Below are 21,354 nucleotides of genomic sequence, written 5' to 3' on the forward strand. Positions count from 1 at the left end.
TCGATAGGTCCAATGCAGTCCAAATAAACCACTTCGAAAGGTTCCCTTTGCCGAGTAAGCGGTGTGATTGGTACCCTATCTGTCGTCTTTCTCCTCGAAAACGTTTGACAAGTATGGCAGGTTTGACAATGCCGTCTGACGTCGACAGCTGGGCTAGGCCAGAAAAACGCACTGCGGATACGCTGTTTAGTTTTCTTTTCAGAAAAGTGTCCTCAGCAGGGCATATCATGCGCAAGAGTTAGCACTTCTTTCCGACGACTCTGCGGGAGTACGAGCTGTCGACACTGTCTGCCATCCAACACTTCCTGGTGAAAGAGTAGTCCTCCTTCTATGACCATTTTATGCGTTCCGGCCTGCGCCTGTGACCAAGAGTCTGCCAGGGAGGCGTCTGCTCTTTGCTCACTGGCGAACGTAGGGTCCGCCATGCTCTTGTCTGTCTGCAGTGGTGCGAGCTGTGCACCTTCTGATGCCCCGTTCTCTTCTGCGCTCTCGCTTGGTTCAAATTCCAACTCCCGTGATCTGTTCTGATCATGTTGTGCGATCTCGGTTTCTGCTTGTATTATCCTCACCGCGAGATCAGCGGCTTCTCTTTGCTCTGTTTTGAGTGCCTCGAAAACGTCCAGGGTCAGTAAGGCATCGACCTCTCCAGTTAGCTCATCCGTAACCGCGCATAAAGTGACTAGTTGCGGGCCTGCGCCGCTATCTTCCGTGGGTAAGCCCAGTGGAACATAAAAGAGCTCGGCTGTTACGGTGTGCCCAAACGCACCTCGTAAGCGTACCGTCCCACTTCTCTGCTTCCGGACTTCCTCAGGCACCACTTTTCGTCTCAACACGGTGATGTCTGCGCCTGAATCGAGGCACGCTTTGAGCGGTTGTCGCCCACATACGAGATCCACCCATGTCAGCCGTGATACCGGCGCCAAATCTCTTGTTGCCACCTCAGCTCGCGGTACGGATTCGACCGCGGCTCTCTCTGTCATCTTTGCGTCCTGCTGGTGTCGACCTGGCTCATTACCAGCCATTACATTGGGCCTCTTCTGTGGGCAGTTCCACTACACGTGACCGAATTTACCACAGCCATAGCATTTTGGCGTTTCCCTGTGCTCGTCCTTGGATCGATTTCCTTGGTTCCGTGGCCCGCGCGGCTTTGCCTCATACTTTTTCGGCTCCTCTGCAGCCCCTTGACGGCGCCCACGCCTACTGTCTTCATATTGTTCGGCAAGTTGCGCAAGCTCCTTGGATTTCAACCACTTATCTGTCTCCTGTTGGAGAACGTACTCGCGCATTTCGTCCGGCATAATCTGCTTAGCGCGGTCTGCCACCATCAAGGCCCGAACGTCCTCTAATGTTTCCACTTTCCTACTTTGCAAGTAGTAACCCAGCGTTACGTCCAATTTGGTGACAAACTGACCCCAGCTTCGGCATCCTTTCTACAAGTGTAGAACCTCCGCTTGTATTATTCAGCAGTCAATCTGAGCTCCGCCAGTACTAGCTCCCGAATTTCCTCGAAACTCATTACCGTGTCGACCGACTGGTTAGCCATGAGTGCCCGAGTTTTTTCATTCAGGAAGGGCATTATAATTGGCCCCGCGATGTCAGTGGGGATCTCGCAGGGCCTTATCATATTTTCGGCGCTTTTGAACCATGCAGGGATGAGGTCGTCCGACTGTGGCATTGGCGCGAGGACTGCCCTTTGATCATCCGCGTGCCGACCCAATTCTTCCCTTCTGCTGCCATTTCCCGAGGTGCCCTGGCCTCTCTGAATCAGCGTCTGGAGCTGAATTTGTAGCCTAAGAGCTTCAATCTCGAGCTCCTGCTCCCTCAAGCGCGTGCTACCCTGGCTGCTGTCACTCGCCGGGGTGTTAGCGCTCTGCCCATCCATAATCGTCACGTTCTCAGTGTCTTCCCCGTCAGAGTCCGCGTCACTAGCGTTTTGACTTTCATCGCGCAGCTTCTGTGCTCGGGTAGTGACTGACATCGCGTTCCCGGATAAAACGGGAAACGACACACCTGTGTTCTGCAGACTTCTTGTTCGTGCTGCGCTGGGTTGGTGTCTGTCTTTCCGCTGTCCACGTTCAGCTGGTGGCGGAAGGGATGGGAGTCCCAACGGTGCTCACTGCGGTGCCCGTCACGTCCTCCAGTCCGATGAAGTCGCCAGCCACAGATGCCGCCGAAGTCGCCGCGCTTCGCTCCGTCGGTCCGCCTCTCTCGCTGTCAGCGCTCACGTGGAGCCTTGACTCCGAGGCCTCGCACAGGGTATAGCCTCACTTGGACCTTGGTCCCCGGGGCTTCTCACCAAGATGTTGCCCCGTCAATCTTCCGGAGGGTACTGCCTCCAACCGCTCTGCAGGAAGCCGCTCAGACGATCCTGGTCACGGCACCAGTTAACTTCTTGCCCTCCTACTGATGGGATGGCCGGATTGGGCTAGTCGGTTGCCCCTCGCGAGCGGAGGGTGATGATGGCACGCTGGCCGGTGATCGAATATACGGCGGTTAGCGGTACGAAGAGCACTTCGGGTCTTCGTCCACTCGTCCGGCGACACGTTGCCGGTTGGGGCAGCAATTCCAACTTCTTAAGACAAAACTTATTTATTAAAGACGGGATTGAATAAAAAAGGCATATGAGCAAAAGGCAGTTTAAAAAGGGCAGTTTAAAAAAGGCTGTTAAAAACGGCCGAGCTTGAGACTCGGCGCGCTCGTTGAAAGCCGTTGTTTCCCGCGGATTTTAACCCCTTCGATAATTGGGCGGAGCTTTACCAAACCAGCTCTCGCCCAATTTGAACCAATAGCCATGCAATGTACAAGTGGGCGGAGCCCAGGGCTCACCGGTCCGAGCCCAGTGGACCCCGCTCCTCCTGGAACGTGCAGGGCGCGTGACTCCGCGTACGCAGTTCGCTGCATGCGCATTCCATCGACTGCCACGCATCGGATTGACAGCCAAGGAATGTCTTCCGAGGGACATGGTTGACTCGGCGCCAGAACAGATAAGGTTTAGCTCCGTAGCTGGCAACGAGGCACCCTAAGCTGGGGCGTCACGCCTCGACGTGCATTCCTCTATTTCCCCCGGGCATGACCGTTCCTGGGAACAGGTGCGGGGGGTAATGACGACCCATCGGCGCCGTGGGCTTCTAACTTAACAGACGGATTTATGAGGTTAAGTTTATTGCAGAAGTTCATGAGTGTTTTATGAATTACTCTGTTTAGGTCCCTAGAAAAAATCGCCAGAATAGTAATTGGTCGATAGTTGGACACATCGTTTTTATCGCCACTCTTAAAAAGCACAATTACTCAGGAGAGTTGTGTTCCTTTTACCCCTTTCTCTTCCTTGATGTCAGCCCGAAGGGGAAAGGTAGAAGTTGTTGGATGCCGACGTCTTGAGGTTCTAAACTTGCTCAGTCACATTACTCGTGGAACTTCAGGAAGTAAACTGTTTAATCACACATAAAATAGTTAAGACAGAACGGAAGGTACAACAAGGAGAACAACTATGTACATAGTGATTGATCCGCAGAGTGACCAGACGAAATCAACCCCCGGTCCCACCAAAACGTCTTCTTTTAATCCCTAAGTCCCCGCCCTCAGTGGGGACACCAACCAATTAGGTCAAAACACAAGCACGCATCCAATCAAGGACCGGGGAAAGGAAAACACATCCAATAAAACACATGGGAGAGGAAAACACATTGAAAAAGAGACAGAGGAGCGTAAAACACGCCCAATCAAAGATTGGGGAGAGGGGACAGGTCACTGTCACGAATACTAACAATTCCCCTCTCGGATCACTCCATCCTCCCCCGCGGGGCGGCATGATTACTCGCTTAAAGAGCATGCGAGGGCCGCACAGATTGTCGAAAGCCGTGCCACTTAAGGCGCCGCCGCTCCCCAATTCTTCCTGATGCCTCACGTGCACAGGAAGTGCCTGGCAGTCATATGGAGCTGATAAGCGCTCACAGTGAACATGAGGAACGCGTCTTCAAAATTGCCTCCTAGCCACACACTGAACGACCGCCGCCCGGGTAATGGCCTTGGGCAGCGTCGCCGCGGTAGGGATGAAAAGCGATGCGCCTTCGTTGCTGCTTCTCGGAGCGGGCTGCGAACAATGGGGCCCGGCCAAGCTGGGTCGTCTGCGCACCCCGAACTCCCCTCCGTCGCCGTCCGCTTGACTCGTTAGTTCCATGTGGAGTCAAAAGGAAATGGATCACAGCGTACGCACTCTTGTCCACATACAGGCGGCGTTCCGTACGTGATTACTTGAGGCTCCGGATGTGTCCAAGCCAGCCGCGCACGACACAGGAGATTTGCATTAATTTGGGAAAACAACCTGTTGATAACGCCAGATTATATATATGTCACTATGGGGGCAATAACTTTCAGCACATATTTAACTCGAAGAATTTGTATGCCATCAATATCGCGTGATTTGCTATTTTTCAACGAGTTCATTATATTACATACCTCGCGTTCAGCTGTCGGATCAAAGTAAATGCTGCGGTTATTCCTAGGTATTGTGTAGCACGTAGAATGAGTGTTTTGAGAACTGCTGACAACATCTTTAAAATATTTGTTAAATTCTTCGGCAAGTTCTGTGCCATATATGCGGTACCCCTTAAAAACGAGATCTTTGATAACTGGCGACGATGGGGTTCTGTTTAGCAACTTGTTTAGTTTTTTTCCATACGTCTGCACTATCTTTACAGGATTCCTTTTGGAATTGATGCTGTAGGAAACGCCACTTTTCATATCTCAGGAAGGAATTTAGCGTATTTCTATATTGCTTAAATATATTTTAAATCTAAAAGTGGCCTCGTTTTGACAAACTTTTTATAATCTAGCCTTCTTTTTTATTCGTCTTAAACATTCACGGCTGATCCAGGGCTTTCGGTTATGATCTGCTTTAAAATAATTTCTCTAAATTGTTCACAGTAAATTCGCTTAAAAATAGATATGAATGCCTCATCTGCAGTGTCACAGTGGAATACACCATCCCAGTTTTCATTCACAAGGCTCGAGTAGAAAGATTCCAAGGTTACAGGAGTGATGTTCTGGAAGATTACTGTCAAAGCTTATGCGGAGAAAGGAGGCATCGCAAGAACTACTCTTTGTTAACGTTGCGACAAGTTTGTAGACAAATACGACAAGCAAGAAAAACAGAAAAAAGAAACGTCTTCAACAACTAAAGACGCGACGTCTGAGAAAAACACATATTATTTAGCGGTCGTAGGCGAAAACCACGGGGTGATCCGTGTGTTCTAAAGTCTAAAGCATGATTTGAAAGATGAAAACATGCAATAAAATTGGGTGAGTATAGTCTTTTAAAGGGCCTCAGAAAGGTGTCCTCAATAAATTTGCGGTATATGTCTGGGATATTAAAGGATGATGCTTCGCAATACCCACCAGCAAGAATTTTTTAATACGTTTTGTGGCCCCACCCACTCGGTCCTTCCTCTACCTCCGCCCCCTCCACCGGTTGCTGGTGTGTGCGCAGTGGCCGCGGCTGTGGTAGCTGCGTGACGTCTGAAAGAATTTGGCGCGGTGAACCAATGACAACCCCCGCTGCTGATGTCACTTGCACGACGTGACGTCGTATGGCACCTTTCTCACGAAAGCTCGGCACCGCGCGTCGCCGCGATGTGCGAAAGCGCTAATTAACAAAAATGCATTGTAAACTTCCCGCTCGCTTTTTAGGTCTTGTTTGCGGCATGAACGCTCGGTGGCCTGTACTTTACATACCGGCCGTGCTCGAACACTCTTTCCTGTGGCTCGCAAGCCCCACCGGTGGCAGCACCTGCCATCGCAGGGCAGTGGTATGGGCAGTATGGGCGGTATGGGCATTAACTCATTAACGAAGGGAGGCCCCACATCCCGATAAAAGAAAGAAATAAGTTGAGTAGCCGATGCGAACGGGATAACGCCCCCCCCCCCCTTCCCTTCCGCCACCACCAGTTTACCCCAGTTTTCAAGGAGGTTAACGTTAAACAGGTAATGAAAGGGCAATGACGATTAGAAATTTAACTAAATGCATAATCATGGCAAGCATTGCAAATACGCACACGTGCGTTTTGTGGGCTGCATTTTCCGCACATAATAATAACTGTATAAAATTATCTCGATGAGACTAGAAAACTATTTATTTGCGCGAAAAGGTGGAAACTAGACACCAGAATTAGTGAAAAACAGATTTGTGTTTACCAAGCACTCATATATTTGAACATTTTCAGCGCTTGTTCAACTTTTCACTATAATTTTGGTCTACTCAAAAAAGCCATTTGGCGATATTCAGTAGGACCATCTGGCAACTTTGGTTTGCACATATGCGCATGTCTGCTGTGTCTGCCAACATGGCAGACGATGTCGATCGAAAACATAAAGTTGCAGCCGGTTTAAAAAAGGTAAGGTGTCGTGTTTGCTCTTGAAAAGGTTTTATAGTACGTTTGTAGTGTGCAGTTTGAGTGGCCTTTGCTCTTTGTATAATGTTGTGCTGTAAACGCCATGGAATGCATCTTCTAACGACTGTCATGATAACGTTTTCCGACATCTGGCTTGTGAATGATTATGTTTGCGAATTTATTGTCAAAACAACCTTTTCCCCGGTTTTATATGTCTGCCATCAAAACTTTTACAAAAACTATTTATGTGCTGGATATTTGCTGATACAGCCTGAAACATCGTGGAAATGCATGAGCTCCTTCGTATTATACGTGTCAAGCATTTTTATAGTCAAAGTAAACCATAGGTGGAGCGCTTAGTGTCCCTGTGAAAGCGTTTTGACTTATGTCATGTACGCCTCACAGTTGAAGCAGTTTCAACAGCGGTCTGTGAAAAGAACTACGAAACGGAGATCATCTGACACGGTGTCGCCCCAGATCGTACAGGTATGTCGCACGTTAAGTTTCATCTTTGTGGCGCATTTGTACAGGTGTTCTGCTGCTTTGCGTTTAAGCTTTGCGTCACTTGTTTTCTTATAGGAAGACCAGACAAGTGCTCAGCCTCTCGACGAGCAAAGGTGGGTCGACCTTTTCTTATGCCGTAAATCTGTTGTATTGCGCAGTTTGCGGGCGTTGTGGGCAGTGATCATTTTCTTGAGAAAGAAACCTTGCATTTATAATTGCCTAAGCATGTATCGCAGTTTCAGTCACTTATTATTGTTGCAGCAGTGAAGCGCACGCATGTGATTAGAAGCACAGTGGTGTTGAGGTGCTCGTTCTGGAATTGGTTTGTTGTGTAAAAATATTGATAGTGACAACATGGCAACATTGATAGTGAAGAACCTGGTGTTCTTCGTACTAGCGCTTTGGTGCGCATCTGTAATTACGCTGTATCGTATCAGCAGTGTTAACATTAGGATGTCAAAAGGTCAGTTTACTGCATCGTACATTTTTTGTTGTTGCTAAATCACTGTTCATATTTGTGGAAAATATCACCTTGCTCGTGAGCTGTTCTGCATTCAAATTAATTGGTCAAAAGATGTGAATAGCTACTGACAGCAGTGTTGTTTGACAGCGGTGTTGTTTTTTTCATAGTTTTACCATCTGTGATCAGTACCATATGTTGTGATAAATTTTGTGAACACATTTTTTTGTTTGAATGCAATGAAAACATTGGTGGAATGATAAATTTAATATGCGAAGTTCATTATGTAATAACATTGGGTAACTAGAGAACACTTCAACATTAACCTGCTCCTACTGCTCCTACTGGTGATATTATGGGTACAAGCTTTCCCCTTCCTGGTCCTCGGCTTCTCTAGGATGAAATGCTTGGGAAATGGATCTTTTGACTCCACCTTGAATAGAAAAAAAAAAAACCCTTATGCCACAGCGCTCTTTGGCCACAGATGCCCTTGCACCATAAAAATTCATCATCATTAACCTTCTCAGCTTGGCAAAATTTTAAAGGCTGTTGGTGTGACATTCATTTTGCCTCCTTTTGAAATGCTTTTTACATGCACTCTGTTGGGGTGTAAAATGTCTGTGACTATCAGAATGGTTATGGTAGTCTTGCTGAAACTGCTAGAGTAGTCATTTGCTATAATTATTGTTTTGTGTAGGTTTTCATGTCATACTGTATGCCCTTGAGCCAGATGGGGCATGCTGTGCTCATGGAAGCCACACCAGAGTGTTGAATTTTCAACTGCATTTATTATGAATCTTGCTGTGAGAAATGTGACTTTCACTCATATCAAACGGTTGTGGGTCTTGTGACAAGACTTTTTTTTTTTGCCATTCTCACTGATTCTATTGAGAGGGAAGTTGCTGGGAGCTGTTATAGGTTGCATTTGTGTGTGCTCATGTACCTCACCAGAGGCAGCTAGAACGAGACATGGCAGTAATTAAATTACTGTAATGAAATTACAGTAATTTAATTACTTTACTCTGTAATTTGTAATGTAATGCATTACTTTTCTGGGCTGGTAATTTAGTAGTGTAATGAATTACTTCAGAGCAGTAATTTCGGATAAAGTAAATAATTACTAGCGAAATTACTTTTGGCGAGGAATGAGTTCGTATCGTCTATGCTCCTTGTATCGTCCATTCTTTGGCCTCACTTTTGTGGGGTTGAGCGTTTAGAAAGCAATAAAAACGTGCTGCCAGCAATAGCCAGCACTACAGTGAATCGGCGCACGTGGACAAGAGACAATGTGCCGTGGGCATCAGCGCCAGCTTTGTGGTTAAAACATTTATTGCCAAGAAATACGGAGGGGGCCAACTCCGCCTCCCCACCCCCTTACATTGCACGAGACAACCCTTAGGGGACTGCCGTTACAGGGCAAAGGCCGGCCCTTGGAGGGCTATCCACTTCAGGGTGTCGGTAATTACCGGCACTGGTCAGCAGCAGCGGAGCTGACCAAAACTCTCCCAGTATGACTCCGCCGTGGTTGGGGATGGAGGATGTGGGAAAGTAGGACATGTGAGGAGGACGTGAAGAAAGTCTCCCAGTTTCCCACAAAGCTTACAGGAGGAGAGGAACTGATGGGGGTCGCGATCATGAAGGAGAATTAGGGTGCAGTACGGGTCTGAAGTCGGTGTTAGTAAAAGGCCTGGTTAGGGTTAGGGAGAGAGCCGGGAGCGCGTAAACGCGCCGAGTGTCTCAGTATAGTGGGCAAGGATATCTTTGAAGGTAAGCAGACGCTCCTGGGATGGCGGAGGGGGTCCAACTTCGGCCCGGAAAATCAAACATCCGGTGAGATAGTGGACCTCCTCATTACCCGGGAGGCCTGCATGTGCGGGGGTCCAGATAACGGTTACGGGGTGGTTGAGGTGCCAGAAGCATAGAAGCTGAGCCACGGTGCGGGATACCAGGCCTTCAGCGAAATTTGATAGGGCGAATTTTGAGTCTTAGAGAATTTTGGTGGCAGAGTTGGAGATTAGAGCGAGCGCAATAGCCGCTGTGGTGATGGAGCCTGATACGATTAATTAGGCCTGATTGTTAGCGACGGTGAGGACCATGCGGGAGCCTGACGAGTACGCTGCCACGTCGACATAGGCTACCTCGAAACTGTCACCGCACAGCTTGTGCAGGGCTTTGGCGCGCCCTGCCCTGCGTTTCTGTCGCACTCGGGGTGCACGTCCTTAGGATGGGAAGGATGATGAGATGGGCGCATAGGTATAGAGGTAGGGGGACCCCTCGGTAGGATTGGCCAGGGTGGGTGATCAGGGCAATGCCTAGCTGATAGAGTAGACTGCGGCCTGCCGCAGTACATGACGGGCGAGTCAGCTGTGCTATCAGGGTGGCTTCTGCAAGCTCCTCAAACGCGTTGAGGGTACCGAGGTTGAGGAGCCAGGCACTAGAGGTGCTGGGGGTAGGTGGAGGGCGACCTTCATGTGGCTCCTGAGCAGCGCGTTGACACGGTCCCTTTACTTCTGCTAGGAGAATGAGTGCGGCTTGCGGCTCGTGATGTGTATGCTTGGGTGAGGCTGAGTGTGTTCCACTCTCATAGACCCGCACGTCAGCTTGCCACGCGCCGAATGAGACGAGTGGCTTGCTGAGTTTTGGTCTGGAGAGCTTAGATGGTGTCGCCATGCGTGCCATGGGAGTGAAGGACGAGGCCCAGTATGAGAATCTTGGAGACCAGGGGAATGGGGTGATTTCCTAGCGTGAGTGAGATGGGAGGGTTGGTGAGGTCGTGTGGCCTGGGGCTGTAGAGGAAGAGTTCTGATTTGAAAAGGGGGTAGGCTAGGTCACGTATGCGATCATGTGAATCAGTGATGTTGAGGGCAGACTGTAGGTTGTGTTCCATGTCGGCATCACTGCCTTGATTAGCCCAGACAGTGATGGCGTCAGCATAGGAGCTGAAATGTATGTTGGAGACTTGGTCAAGTTGGGGGGAGTTGGAAGAAGGCTGTGTTGCAGAGGATAGGAGACAGCATAGCACCCTGAGGCCTTCCCCGCGTTAGGTAAAGTCTATTGGACTGCTACGCATTTTCCAGCACTGCGTACGGTCGCACACACAGACGCGCCACACGGCCACCAGGCGAGCTGCATGACCATGGCAAGCCATATCGCCCCTATACACAGACACACCGCGAGTGCTCGAGCGAGTACTTCCGTCTAGGCTGCTCCATATATATTGTCACTTCGCTGCACTTGCAAGAAGTCTCAACTGACATCTAATAAACTTGATAGTGAGTTTTCGGAAAACTAGCTTCTCTTGCTGGATTCAAAGCCCTATTCTTAACTCAAGGGCAACAGAGACAACTTCACCACAACATGCAATTTGTTTCGGCCAACGTGCCTCGAGAACGAGTCAATTGAACAGCAGAATTTTCAGCTTGTCTCCGCCACGGAGGATTTCCGAGACAATGAATGCGAACAAGCAGTCGAAGCTTTCCCGCTGCTTTTGCAAAAGACAAATTCCTTAAAATCATTACAGTGGGGCCATATTACGCATCGAGCGATGAACTTCCGATTGAAGAGTGATGCGAGCAATTATACCAATATTGCGATTAAGTTCAACTTACTTTCGTCAGCGAAGTGGTTGTTCAGTGGACTATAGGGCTACCTTTCTTCAAAGAGGGGTAACATTTTTAGTGCCCATTTTCAAGCTCAGTGGTGCTGCAGAACAAAGAAATCTGAACATTTTGTAGGAGCTATGACCAATGCGCAACTTTTCATGCATTTAAAGTAAAAAGTAATTTAAAAGTAATTTTCACTACTTTCGAAAAATAATTGTAATGTAATGTCATTACTTTTTGAGAGCAGTAATTTGTAATGTTATTTAATTACTGTTCAAAAGTAATTTTGCCATGTATGGCTAGAACACATGAGCTCAGGGGAGTGCAACTTCCAGGCAGCATAGTTTTGGTTTTCAGTTTTCATGTGAACTGTCACTTGATCATTGCTGCAATGTTTTTGTCTTGTGAAATAATCTTTAGTGGCCTACAGTTGAAGCATGTCTTAGATCTAGGCTTAATAATCTTGAATGGTATATAATTGAAGGGTGTCTTAAATACAGGCTTTGCTTTTAATAAAGGATCATAAAATTTTTGTTTGACCTCCAACGTGTGTTTCAGTGCTTTACCTCAGTTATGAATCAGGCTGTATAATATTATTGGTGCAGTGTGGACTATATCTGTAATTATGAAGGATATAATTTATTTTGCAGTCTCTTTGGTTGGCCTCTTGATGGCTACAAAAATAAATGCCTGTGTATGTTGAACGTCTGTTTGGAAACTTGGCTTGTGCAGTGAAAGAAAGCTTAGAACTGCTCTGGGGGTACAGATTCGTTTATCTTTACCGTTAATTATTATTTGAAAGCCCCTGTCTTTCTTCACCAAGAAATGAGCACTTTGCTATGAAATTGGCTGATGGAATATGTATATCTGCAGTGAGACTTGTCAAAGACTACTGAGAGCAACCGCGTGAGGCCTGCCTTGGTCATGAGTTTGGCCTCTACCGGAAACATTGTCTTTTCTTTTATTTTCATGAGCTGTTAACGGAAAGGAAAACAGAACCTTAATTTCGCACTTTATACAGCTTAGCATATTTTGCTTGTGGCTTATTTGATGTCTGTGGCTGTTGGCTTCCTTTGCTGTGAAGGTGGCTGAGGAAGACCATGTGGTTGCAGTACTGAGCTGCTTTTCTTGCTTAAGCCCAGCACCTCATAGCTACCAAATACATTATTTGATTGTTGAGAGAGAGGGTTTTACCTAGCTACAGGCTCACTTGGGTGGCAACTGGGCAGGTTTGCAGGCTCCAGTTAGTGGCTTTCTCTGACTGGAGCATTAGGAAATAGTCAAGTGGGGCAGCTTTCATCATGCCTCAAATATGCAAAAAAAAAAAGAAAAAAAGTCATTTTTCAAGTTTGTGCATGAATTTTAGTGGCTATGACAATGACTGTGAAATCCAGTCTCCTGTGCAACATTTTCTGTCTTTACAGTGGCAAAGATAATCTGAAATAATATTAAATTGGCCCCATTTTATTCTGAATTACGTTATGAGCACGAGACAAGGCAATACGATAATATGATGCTCATGTTGGTGATATGTTTGTGAGCAAGGAGCATGAAAACAACTGAGGGAAGTGTGCATACATGAAGGAAGCCAACAGTCAAGTATGTCATAACGAGCCCCTCCTTTCCCTTCCCTTATCTGCTGAGTGAAGTGGTAGGTTTGACCATTTGGTTCTGGTAATCCACATATTCATTTAAAGTTGCTGAAAATTGAGGGGATCTGCTGAGTGAAGTGGTAGGTTTGACCATTTGGTTCTGGTAATCCACATATTCATTTAACGTTGCTGAAAATTGAGGGGCTGCAAACAGTAGAGATGTCGAACATATCTGTAACTGAACTCTCGGCAGTCAATAAAAGGAAGCATACTAGCTAATGAGTGCCTCCAAATTCTAGATATTGACGCCTTTCTTAAGGCGTGTTATTTTAAGCTGCTTCGTGCAAGAGTGTTTCTGAAAAATTCTGCCTCCGGTATTTTCTTTACTGTGATTTTTCAGCCAATAATTTTTGCATTATTTATTGAGCTTTAAAAATTATTATGCTAATAGTAGTGCTCAACTAAATGCGTGGGCATTTGGATTTGCTCATTTCAAAACAGCCACAGCATAAACAAAATTTCATGCAGATCAAAAGGCTTGTTCCACTCATTGATGGGTTTTCTACCAGTGCAAACTGTTCTTCGTTGGGAAAATGAAGTCAGGACGAGCTGTACTAATAAACAGTAGGCAGTGCCCAAAGTTTGTTTTGCAGGGAGCCTAGTTGCAGTAGCTGGTGCCAGCATCCTCATCTCTTGGTGCCAGCATCCTCGTCTGCTGTTGGGATGCTAAGGCTTGCTAGCCTATCAAACTAAAATAATAATGTGTGACAATTTATGCATGATATGAGGAAAAAAGCAAAACCACTAAATAAAACAAAAAAAATTTTTGCCCCAAAGCTCCTTTTTTGCCACTAATTAACCTACTTTTCAAGGTACTGGTGAGAGCAGGGTAACCGTGGGCAGCAGTGGCTGGCAGCAGCCTTGACAGTTCAGTGTCACTCCCACTGAGTTTGAGTTTAGGGAAGTTGCGAAAGTTAAATATTGTGCCTTAACTTTCAGTACTTTTGCTGAAGCTTTAGTAAATATTTATTTGAGATTGCATTGCTTATAAGGTGCTCTACCAATCCCAAGGCATTTTAATGGTTTGCAAGAGGTGCTCCAAGGTCTGTTTTAAACTTTGATGCTAGTTTTCAGTTATAGTTGCTTTAATGTCTCCAGAAATTATGTTACTTTTTAGTATTTGAGTTTAAAACTTTTAAGTTTGAGGCAGAGACATTTAAAGTTTTTGAAGGAATAGCAGCATTGGTATTTATCTATACCCATATTTTAGCAAATTTATTCTACTTTAAAAGCATGAAGGGAACTGAGGAGGTTTTTAGAAGGGGTTTTTATTCTTCGGGTGTATTGTGCGGCTGTGGCTCAAGCTTTTTTTTTTTTTATAAATGTAGCAGTGGTGTTGCAATTCTCATTGTAACACCACAGCAGTGGAAATATTTGTGCAGTGAAAATTGCAACGGAAATCAAAGTTTTATAGTATTTGAACTTCTTTAGTTCCATTTGTGCTGATTAAAACCCCAAAATTTCTCCATGATTTGTCTTGTACTCAGTTGGATTTTTGGTTACTATAGGTGATAGCTATTTTGGTTGCTTGTGTGTCATCACTAAGTCAAGGAAATCATTTATAGCCCTTGTGGTTCTGTCTTGAAAAGATTGAAATGTATGCATTGGTATCTTATTGCGCTTTCAGAATTCGCTGGCATAAGTTTTCCGTGCTCTCTCATGGTGTCTGTCATAGCCTGAAAATTGCATTTAGATGCAATTTTAGTTGTGCTGTAAATACCAGCAAGGCCAAAGGCTGGCTTCTTTATTTTTGTAGTGAAATTTTTTATGTGGAAACAGTACTCAGGCAAACTGTTAACTCAGTATACTTTTATGAGGGGCAGTTCATTGTGGGGAACACAGCAGCAATGTCCCCTGGTGGATTGCCTAGTGTATGACAGGCACAGTATGGTGCTGGGCAAAAAGCACTGCCATGAGCAAGATTCAGGATGAAATGGTGGTGCCAATTTTCACACTATTTATAAAAAGTGTAATACAGCGATCAGAGTTTTTTTTTTAATATTTTGTTTCTTACCATGCTCTTTGAAGTCAGTGCTTTTGTTCAAAAGCTAGTTGTTTTCGCTGATTCTCAGATGCTTTACTTGTAGCAGTTCTTCAATGTCCCAGCCTTCAAAGCCCAAGGAAGCTTTGGCAGTGACGTCTCACTCGTGTCAAGATCTTTCGCAATTGACAGACGATATCCAGCCAAGTCAAAGGTATTTGCTTATTTTTGTTTTCCCGTGAAAAGCATTTCCATACCTTTACATGGATTCACTTGCATGACGAGAATCACTTTGATGGTATGCACAGTTTGTGTAATCACATCAGTACTGCTGTAATACTGAGATGTGTAGAATATCTTGCGTGTGAGAATAATTAGTGTGAAAACTGAAATGCTGCCAAGAGCATGTGTTAATTATTACAAAACGACTTGTCTGGGCCAGAACAACTTTTCCTCTAAAACTTCATGTCAGCTTTCTCATTTCCACTGCAACATGCATGCTGAAAAATCTGTACTAAGGACCAATAGCTGCCACACAATAATTGTTTAAGTTAATAAATGGAGAAAGTATATATTGTATGTTATATTGCAGAGGGGGCAATATAAGTATTGTTGAATTCCAATGGCAGATCGCGAGCGCTCCACCAGATCACAAGCAGAGCGCGTAGTTAGGCGGAGATCACTCCCTCTCATTTTACCAATGGAATGCATGCGCTCCCGCGGGGGTACTTCCGCGCAAGAATAGCTCCAAGTTCAGGCAACATGGCGGCGCCCATCGAAGCGCGGCCTCTCGCTTCACCAGCGATTCGTCCTTGTTGCCACTCTGTCTCTCACGTTCACGGCAAACAAAAGGCGCACGAAGCTTTCGCTTTGTGTGATGATGCCCGCACCACAAACTTCTAGTGATGAAACGTGCCAAATTTTCAGATTGCTTCCTTATTTACAGAGCTGCTAGGCTTAGAGAGTACACGTCGTCTGACGTCAGAAAGCGCGGGAGGTTCAAACATGTCAACGATTTTGGTCTAAAAAGCGGTCACAAAGAATTGACCGAGATGGAATTGACATCCTGTTAAGAAAATTTTTTGTTTTAACTTGTGTGGACGCAAACAAAACGAAAAATAATTACATTTGGGAGAATTTAATTTAAAAAAAGTAAAAAATACTGCTTGTACGTTGCCCGGATCACCGCATAGCGACGACAGGAAGGATGCAGCCGGTCATGACTGGAAGCAGGCGCGGGAAAGTAAAACGTCGCGCGGGGTTCTGGTCAAATCTGCTGATTTCGGCGGAGCAAATATCACTGCTCCACGGAGCGATCCGGGATCGTCGTCTGATCCCGATCTGCCATTGGAACAGACAACCCGCACTCCCATTTTGCCATTGGAATATGATTGCTCCCAACAGAGCAGAAAAACTTGATCCGGATCTGCCATTGGAATTCAACATATGTTTCAGATGAACCCCAGGCTTGTCTTGCTCACTTTGCACACAGAAGAGAATTTTACAGTAGGTGTTGTTTGAGGCCACATTTAGGTGCTGTGTTACCATCTTTTATTTAAAAAAAAAGTTCCAAAGTATAGACAGCTATTATATATGGACAAATTATAGGCATATTTGTTTTTTCTGTGTGTGTTCATGGTTCATGATGGACCAATGACCATTGTCACATCCTGTGGACACCATGCACTGACATTTCCTTCCCTCTCTCTTTTCCTTTACTCCTTTTATTTCCCTTGTAAGTGTAGTAGCCAATAAGGCATTATGCCTGGTCAACATAATAAACCGGCACAGTGCATAGATTGGGCATCAATTGTCTTTTCAAAATATTAAAGCCTTGTGCGCTGAAATAGATGGTAAAATTTAAAATCAAAGCCTGTGCGTGCTTCCTCTCAACATCGTTTATCTTTCAGTACACAGGTGACAACAAAGACTTGTGACGTGATGCGTAAGGCCCAGTAAATTTCATTGATCAATTACCATGATTAATGGGTGCTGTTTGCTTAACTGAGCTCTGTGGCTGCACTCTTTTTTTGCATCATCTATTTTCAAGTGTGAAGAAGCAAGTACATTAGCTTCATTTCATTTCGCAACTTGCCAGTGGAGTGGAATCATGAGTGTGAGACAAGCTGTCGTCTTGTCCTTGTAGCTGCCACTCGGATGCATGAAGTTTTGATGCAGAGTATAGTCACTTTGCATTTCTTTGAGACCTGGATATTGCACTGTATTTTTGCTTCAGTCTTATACCACTGTATACTTATACCACTTGTCTGTGCATGGTCCTTGCAGAGCATGTATTCAAAATCCCTTGCTGATGAGTTGCCGTGGCCAATAGCTCTGCTGTGATAGCTGTGTTTTAGCAGAGCTACACGTGGTGCGCAATAATTACCTGCCATGTCTCGAAAACATGGCTTGGCGCATGCCTGCCATGGCGCAAATGGGATTCATGATGTAGACTTATGCTGTGGTTTTTGTTTTTTCTTTGAGGCGAGGACAAAAGGGAAATTTCGTTTGTGAAAGCTAGTGATTCCAGTGTGCAAGAGAAACCGCTTTGGAAGGGCATGGTTGAAAGATGCATTTTTAGTGTGTTTCACATATAAGTGTGTTTCATATATGATGCTGCAAACCTTTGGACACTTACAAATTTTTTAAGCTAGTCAGTGGTCGGGGCCCTCTTAAGTGTGAATGACCTGTTGTTTAGCTTAGCTAGGAGCAGTGGTAATGCCTGTGTCCCTGACTGACACCAGATGTGTCACTCAGAGCGGTACAAAGTTGTCCCATTGTGAGGAAGTACTAACTTCTTCTCTCTTGAACCCCACGCCTCCAGTGGCATTAGTGTCGTGTATATTAGTAACTGAGCGTGGAAAGATAAGAAATTGTCCGATATTATTTAAGCTCCATTTGAGCCTGAACAGCTTCACACAATATCCTGATTGCTGTCTTTACTGTACATGGCTCTGTGAATAAGTGATCAGCGGTTCCTCAGTCCTTTTGAGGCTGAATTTTGTATCTGACCGGCATCAGTGCAAGCTTCCTGTTTCATCGGAAGACTCTGTTTTAGCAAATCATGCTACTTTTCTTTGCTACTGGTGTTATGCTGCCTTTGTTTGCAATGCAAATTGTGGGGTTTAATATTCAGAAGCGACACATGGGTTATGAGGGGCACCTATAGTGGAGGACTATGGATTAATTTAGGCTACCCAGTGTTCTTTAACAGGTGCTGAAATTGCACAGCACACGGGTGTTCTTGTATTTCACCTCCATCGAAATACAGCCGTCGCGGCCAGGGTTGAACTTACAACCTTGGGATCAGCAACTGAATGTCAGAGCCACTGAGCCACTGTGGCAGAGGCTTTTGTTGGGAAGAAGGGCTTTGTCCTGTGGGCTTTGTTACTTTAATACAGCACATAGCTTTGGTCACTTTTGGTAACAGAAAAAAAAAAAAGTTAGGTGAAGGTTTCTGTATTCATTTGGTAGCATGCTGTGGCATGAAAAAAAAAAAGTTAAAAGAAAACATGATAGTGGTTTGTGTAAAGCCTGTGCACTGCTCAGTGTTAAAAGAGGCTGATTATGTAACTGCGTTCAGCTTTGCATCGCAGCCTTCTAGGCTTTGTTGTGGTCTTGCCTTTTTTGCGTGTCCTAGTTCACTTTGTGAATTGGGTGGTGTTTTATAAACCAGCTGTGCTGTTCTGTGCAGGGTGCTGTCATCTGCTGAAAGTCTTCGCCAGATCACAATGCAGTTGAATGGCCTGATGGAAGACACCAGTGCAGCACTAAATGGTGAAATGGCTACACTTGCAGACTCTTCTTCTGGAGCGCTTCGAAGTGCAGACGCACTTCTGCGGCGAAACCAAGAATTGGCTACAGCCCTTGAGGCTTTGCAACAGGACAGGGATCAGCTTGAATTTCAGCTGCAGGAGTTAGTGAGTTCATGTCCTCTTTTTTCTCTTTTAATACTGTGTCATAGGAATATGTGAGAAAAAAAATTGTAATATTGTTTGTCTCTGGTCTCTTCAGGTGCTTGTAGAATAACGTCAGAGGCAAAATAGTTTTTCAAGTCCCATCATAAGTGCCCTTTTATCATTTTGATCTCTAACAGGAGGTTGTTTTTTTTTAATTCACAGTGAATGTCATTAAATAGGAACTCCAGATGGTTTTCGAACATTTTCAGTTAACGATTGCATTACATTTCTTGGACCTCAATCGCTCATTTTCGATTAAAATATTTTTCAAAATGATGAGCAAAAGAATGATAAAACAGCAAAGTACATGAAACGAAAACAAACTGAGAAAACGTCACGGACACAGTCATAAAACCAGTAATGCGCACGTCGAGCAGATAAACTGGCGACTGCAAGTGATAACTTAAAATATCATGTATTTGAAATTACCAAAAACAAGCTCAGAATTTTTCTCTTCTGCAAATTCAGAGCAAATATCAATGGGTGTGCAGCTCGTTACGTCGCACACACAAAATTGCTCGTAGGAAGTGATCCGATTGAGGTCATGATACGGGAAATTTAAAAAATTTGCTCTGAAACAAAATGTTGCCCGGCACAGATGATCTAAAGACTGAGGAGAGCCTACAGTAAAAGTTTGAACAAAATTTGTGCGCATGAAAAAAAAAAAAAACCCCTGAGTTACCCTTTAAGCTGGTTTTAAACCTAATGGTGTTGAATGTCACAAGATCTGTGGCACCTTTGTGTGTCCTATAACTAGTCCTGTGTAGCTAAAATTGGTTGGCATAAGTGGTTTTTAGTATGTAGTGCATGGATATCTCTAATGTTCCATGACTAAATTTTGGTGCATGTTTGTTTTAGGCCATATGGTCATATCTGGCTGGCATGTTACCATGTCTAATGTGCAGAGTTTTTGTTTGCACTAAGAAACTAGGCTCTTTCACATGCTGATACTGCACAAAAAATTCCAGTGGAGTCTTAAAGCTCGCATTAAAATTGTTATGACGAATCAAGAGTTATGCTTGGCGTCATATCAGGGTGACCTTGAGTACATCACACAAGACTTCACTTTTTTCTTGCCTCTGTTGTCATTCAGTTGTTGTTTGCATATTACCCGTGGTTCTTTGCTGTGAGCCTGTCCTGTAATTCATGTATAGTTAATAATTTTTATACTCTTACCCAAGGACATCTTTAAGTACATTCCATTATTGAAATAGCATTTTTAATATTGTAAAGTAGGAGTCTGTGGAATATGTGCTGCAACTTATGGCTACATAAATGTTGCCAGCATAGTACTCTATATAGATTATTTTCGTTTCACTTTCGCTTGTCACGTGCTGCGCCAACTCAGACTTTGAACTTGGCTTGAGAAAGGGACTGCCAATCACCACCATTGCCTGACTGCAAGCAGCTTGCTGGAATCCATTTGCACAGACAGCACCTGAGAGGAGAAGGTTGTTTTAATCCGAAGTGGTAGATGCCACACTTTGATTTGAGGAACATCACTGCATGTGAAATCAGTCTTGAACCAGAACAGAACCAAAAACTGAGAAAAAGAATCTTTTTTTTTTTCTGAGATTGGAACTCAAGTGGAATGTTGAACTTTTTTGTTCCACACAATACAAATGGAAGAAAGCTGTTTTTCGTTCAAATGAAAACATTTTTTCATGGCACATTTTTTTTAAGTGCACTTGGTGTACGGTAGGGTCACAGCCGTACAATCTCCTTAGTTAAGAGGAATGTGTGTTTTATTTCTGCTCTCTCTACACTGATGACTGCATTGCTGTGGCTTTTATCTCAGCCTGGTGAAAGGCAGGTAACCTAGGAAGCACTTTACTTGCAAATTGCACAGATCAGTTTATGCTAAAGTCTAGGCTAGGCATTTCGTATAGGAGGTATTCGCTGAGGCTGCACTACCAGACGTTGCAAGTGTCGTCTCGGCTAGTGCGCCATTTTGGCAGCAGTTTAGCGCCAGCTCGCGACACCGTGAGGTAGTAACTGGCCTAAATTGTTTGTGATCTGTAACATCTTTGCACATTGTTAAATGTGTCAGCTTCCACTTTGCTTTATGGAACGCCTTGTGCGCATGAAGTCTGCAGCAAAATTCTTCTGTGCTGCGATATAATCGAGCTGCCTGTTCAATGTATCAGTCGGCCACCCTATGCCACAACTTGGCAGAAAAACTGGTCGGCTGCGCTGCACGCAAGAATGTCCATGACCTGCAGGTTTTAATATCAGTTGATAACTGTCTGCTCCTCATGCAGGGCACATCGTGGATAAACAGCACAAGATTAATTACCCAAATTTCAAAACTGGCGCCACAGAAGCTCATAATTCCAGTGGTCGTAGTCCAAAAACTGCTGAAGCTTCACAGACTGTGTTTTAGCAGAAAGGCAAAGCGTCATAGCTGCCTTATTTACATGACAGAGCGGTCGAGTAAATACTGTCATGCATTCGCAGTACAAACGGCAGATCCAGAGAGAATGCTTTGCAGTTTTCATTGTAGAACCGTAGCACTGCTTCGAATGCACAGGACCTGGAATCTAGGCTGGTTCGCAGCAATGCGATGTGCAGCAATTCCGCTAGATTCAGTAACAACATGTCACTTTAAGCAGACAGAGCAAACAGACAGTTTGAATTACTCACCTCTCCAAAAACGGCACTTCGGCCGTTGGCACCCTCAGCACGGCTTTTGGGCTCACCTGCTTGTCAAGCAGTTGCACCCTCTCATAGATTTGTACACTTTAATTTCTTTGCCTGTTGGCAAACTTAAGCCGTGCACAAGCCGGGCCTCGATATTAGTGAATTCAATG

At 45.0% G+C, this 21,354-nt stretch overlaps 1 protein-coding gene across 5 annotated transcripts in view; it reads left to right on the forward strand.

The window, feature by feature from the left end:
* Positions 1–6,311: 6,311 nt before the first annotated feature.
* LOC144114473 (golgin subfamily A member 2-like) overlaps positions 6,312–21,354 on the forward strand; it is a 98,998-nt gene continuing 83,955 nt past the window's right edge. For 2 of the 5 annotated variants that reach the window (XM_077648222.1, XM_077648224.1), the window contains exons 1-5: positions 6,312–6,389; positions 6,792–6,872; positions 6,966–7,003; positions 14,692–14,799; positions 18,280–18,505. In XM_077648222.1, coding sequence (XP_077504348.1) covers positions 6,312–6,389; positions 6,792–6,872; positions 6,966–7,003; positions 14,692–14,799; positions 18,280–18,505 — 531 coding nt within the window. Of the gene's footprint in view, positions 6,390–6,791; positions 6,873–6,965; positions 7,004–11,040; positions 12,608–12,688; positions 14,800–18,279; positions 18,506–21,354 lie in introns of those variants that run through there. The other 3 variants (XM_077648223.1, XM_077648225.1, XM_077648226.1) reach the window with 2 other exon arrangements.

Source organism: Amblyomma americanum, chromosome 1 (genome assembly GCF_052857255.1).
Source record: "Amblyomma americanum isolate KBUSLIRL-KWMA chromosome 1, ASM5285725v1, whole genome shotgun sequence".
In the NCBI taxonomy this organism is placed as follows: Eukaryota; Metazoa; Arthropoda; class Arachnida; order Ixodida; family Ixodidae; genus Amblyomma; species Amblyomma americanum.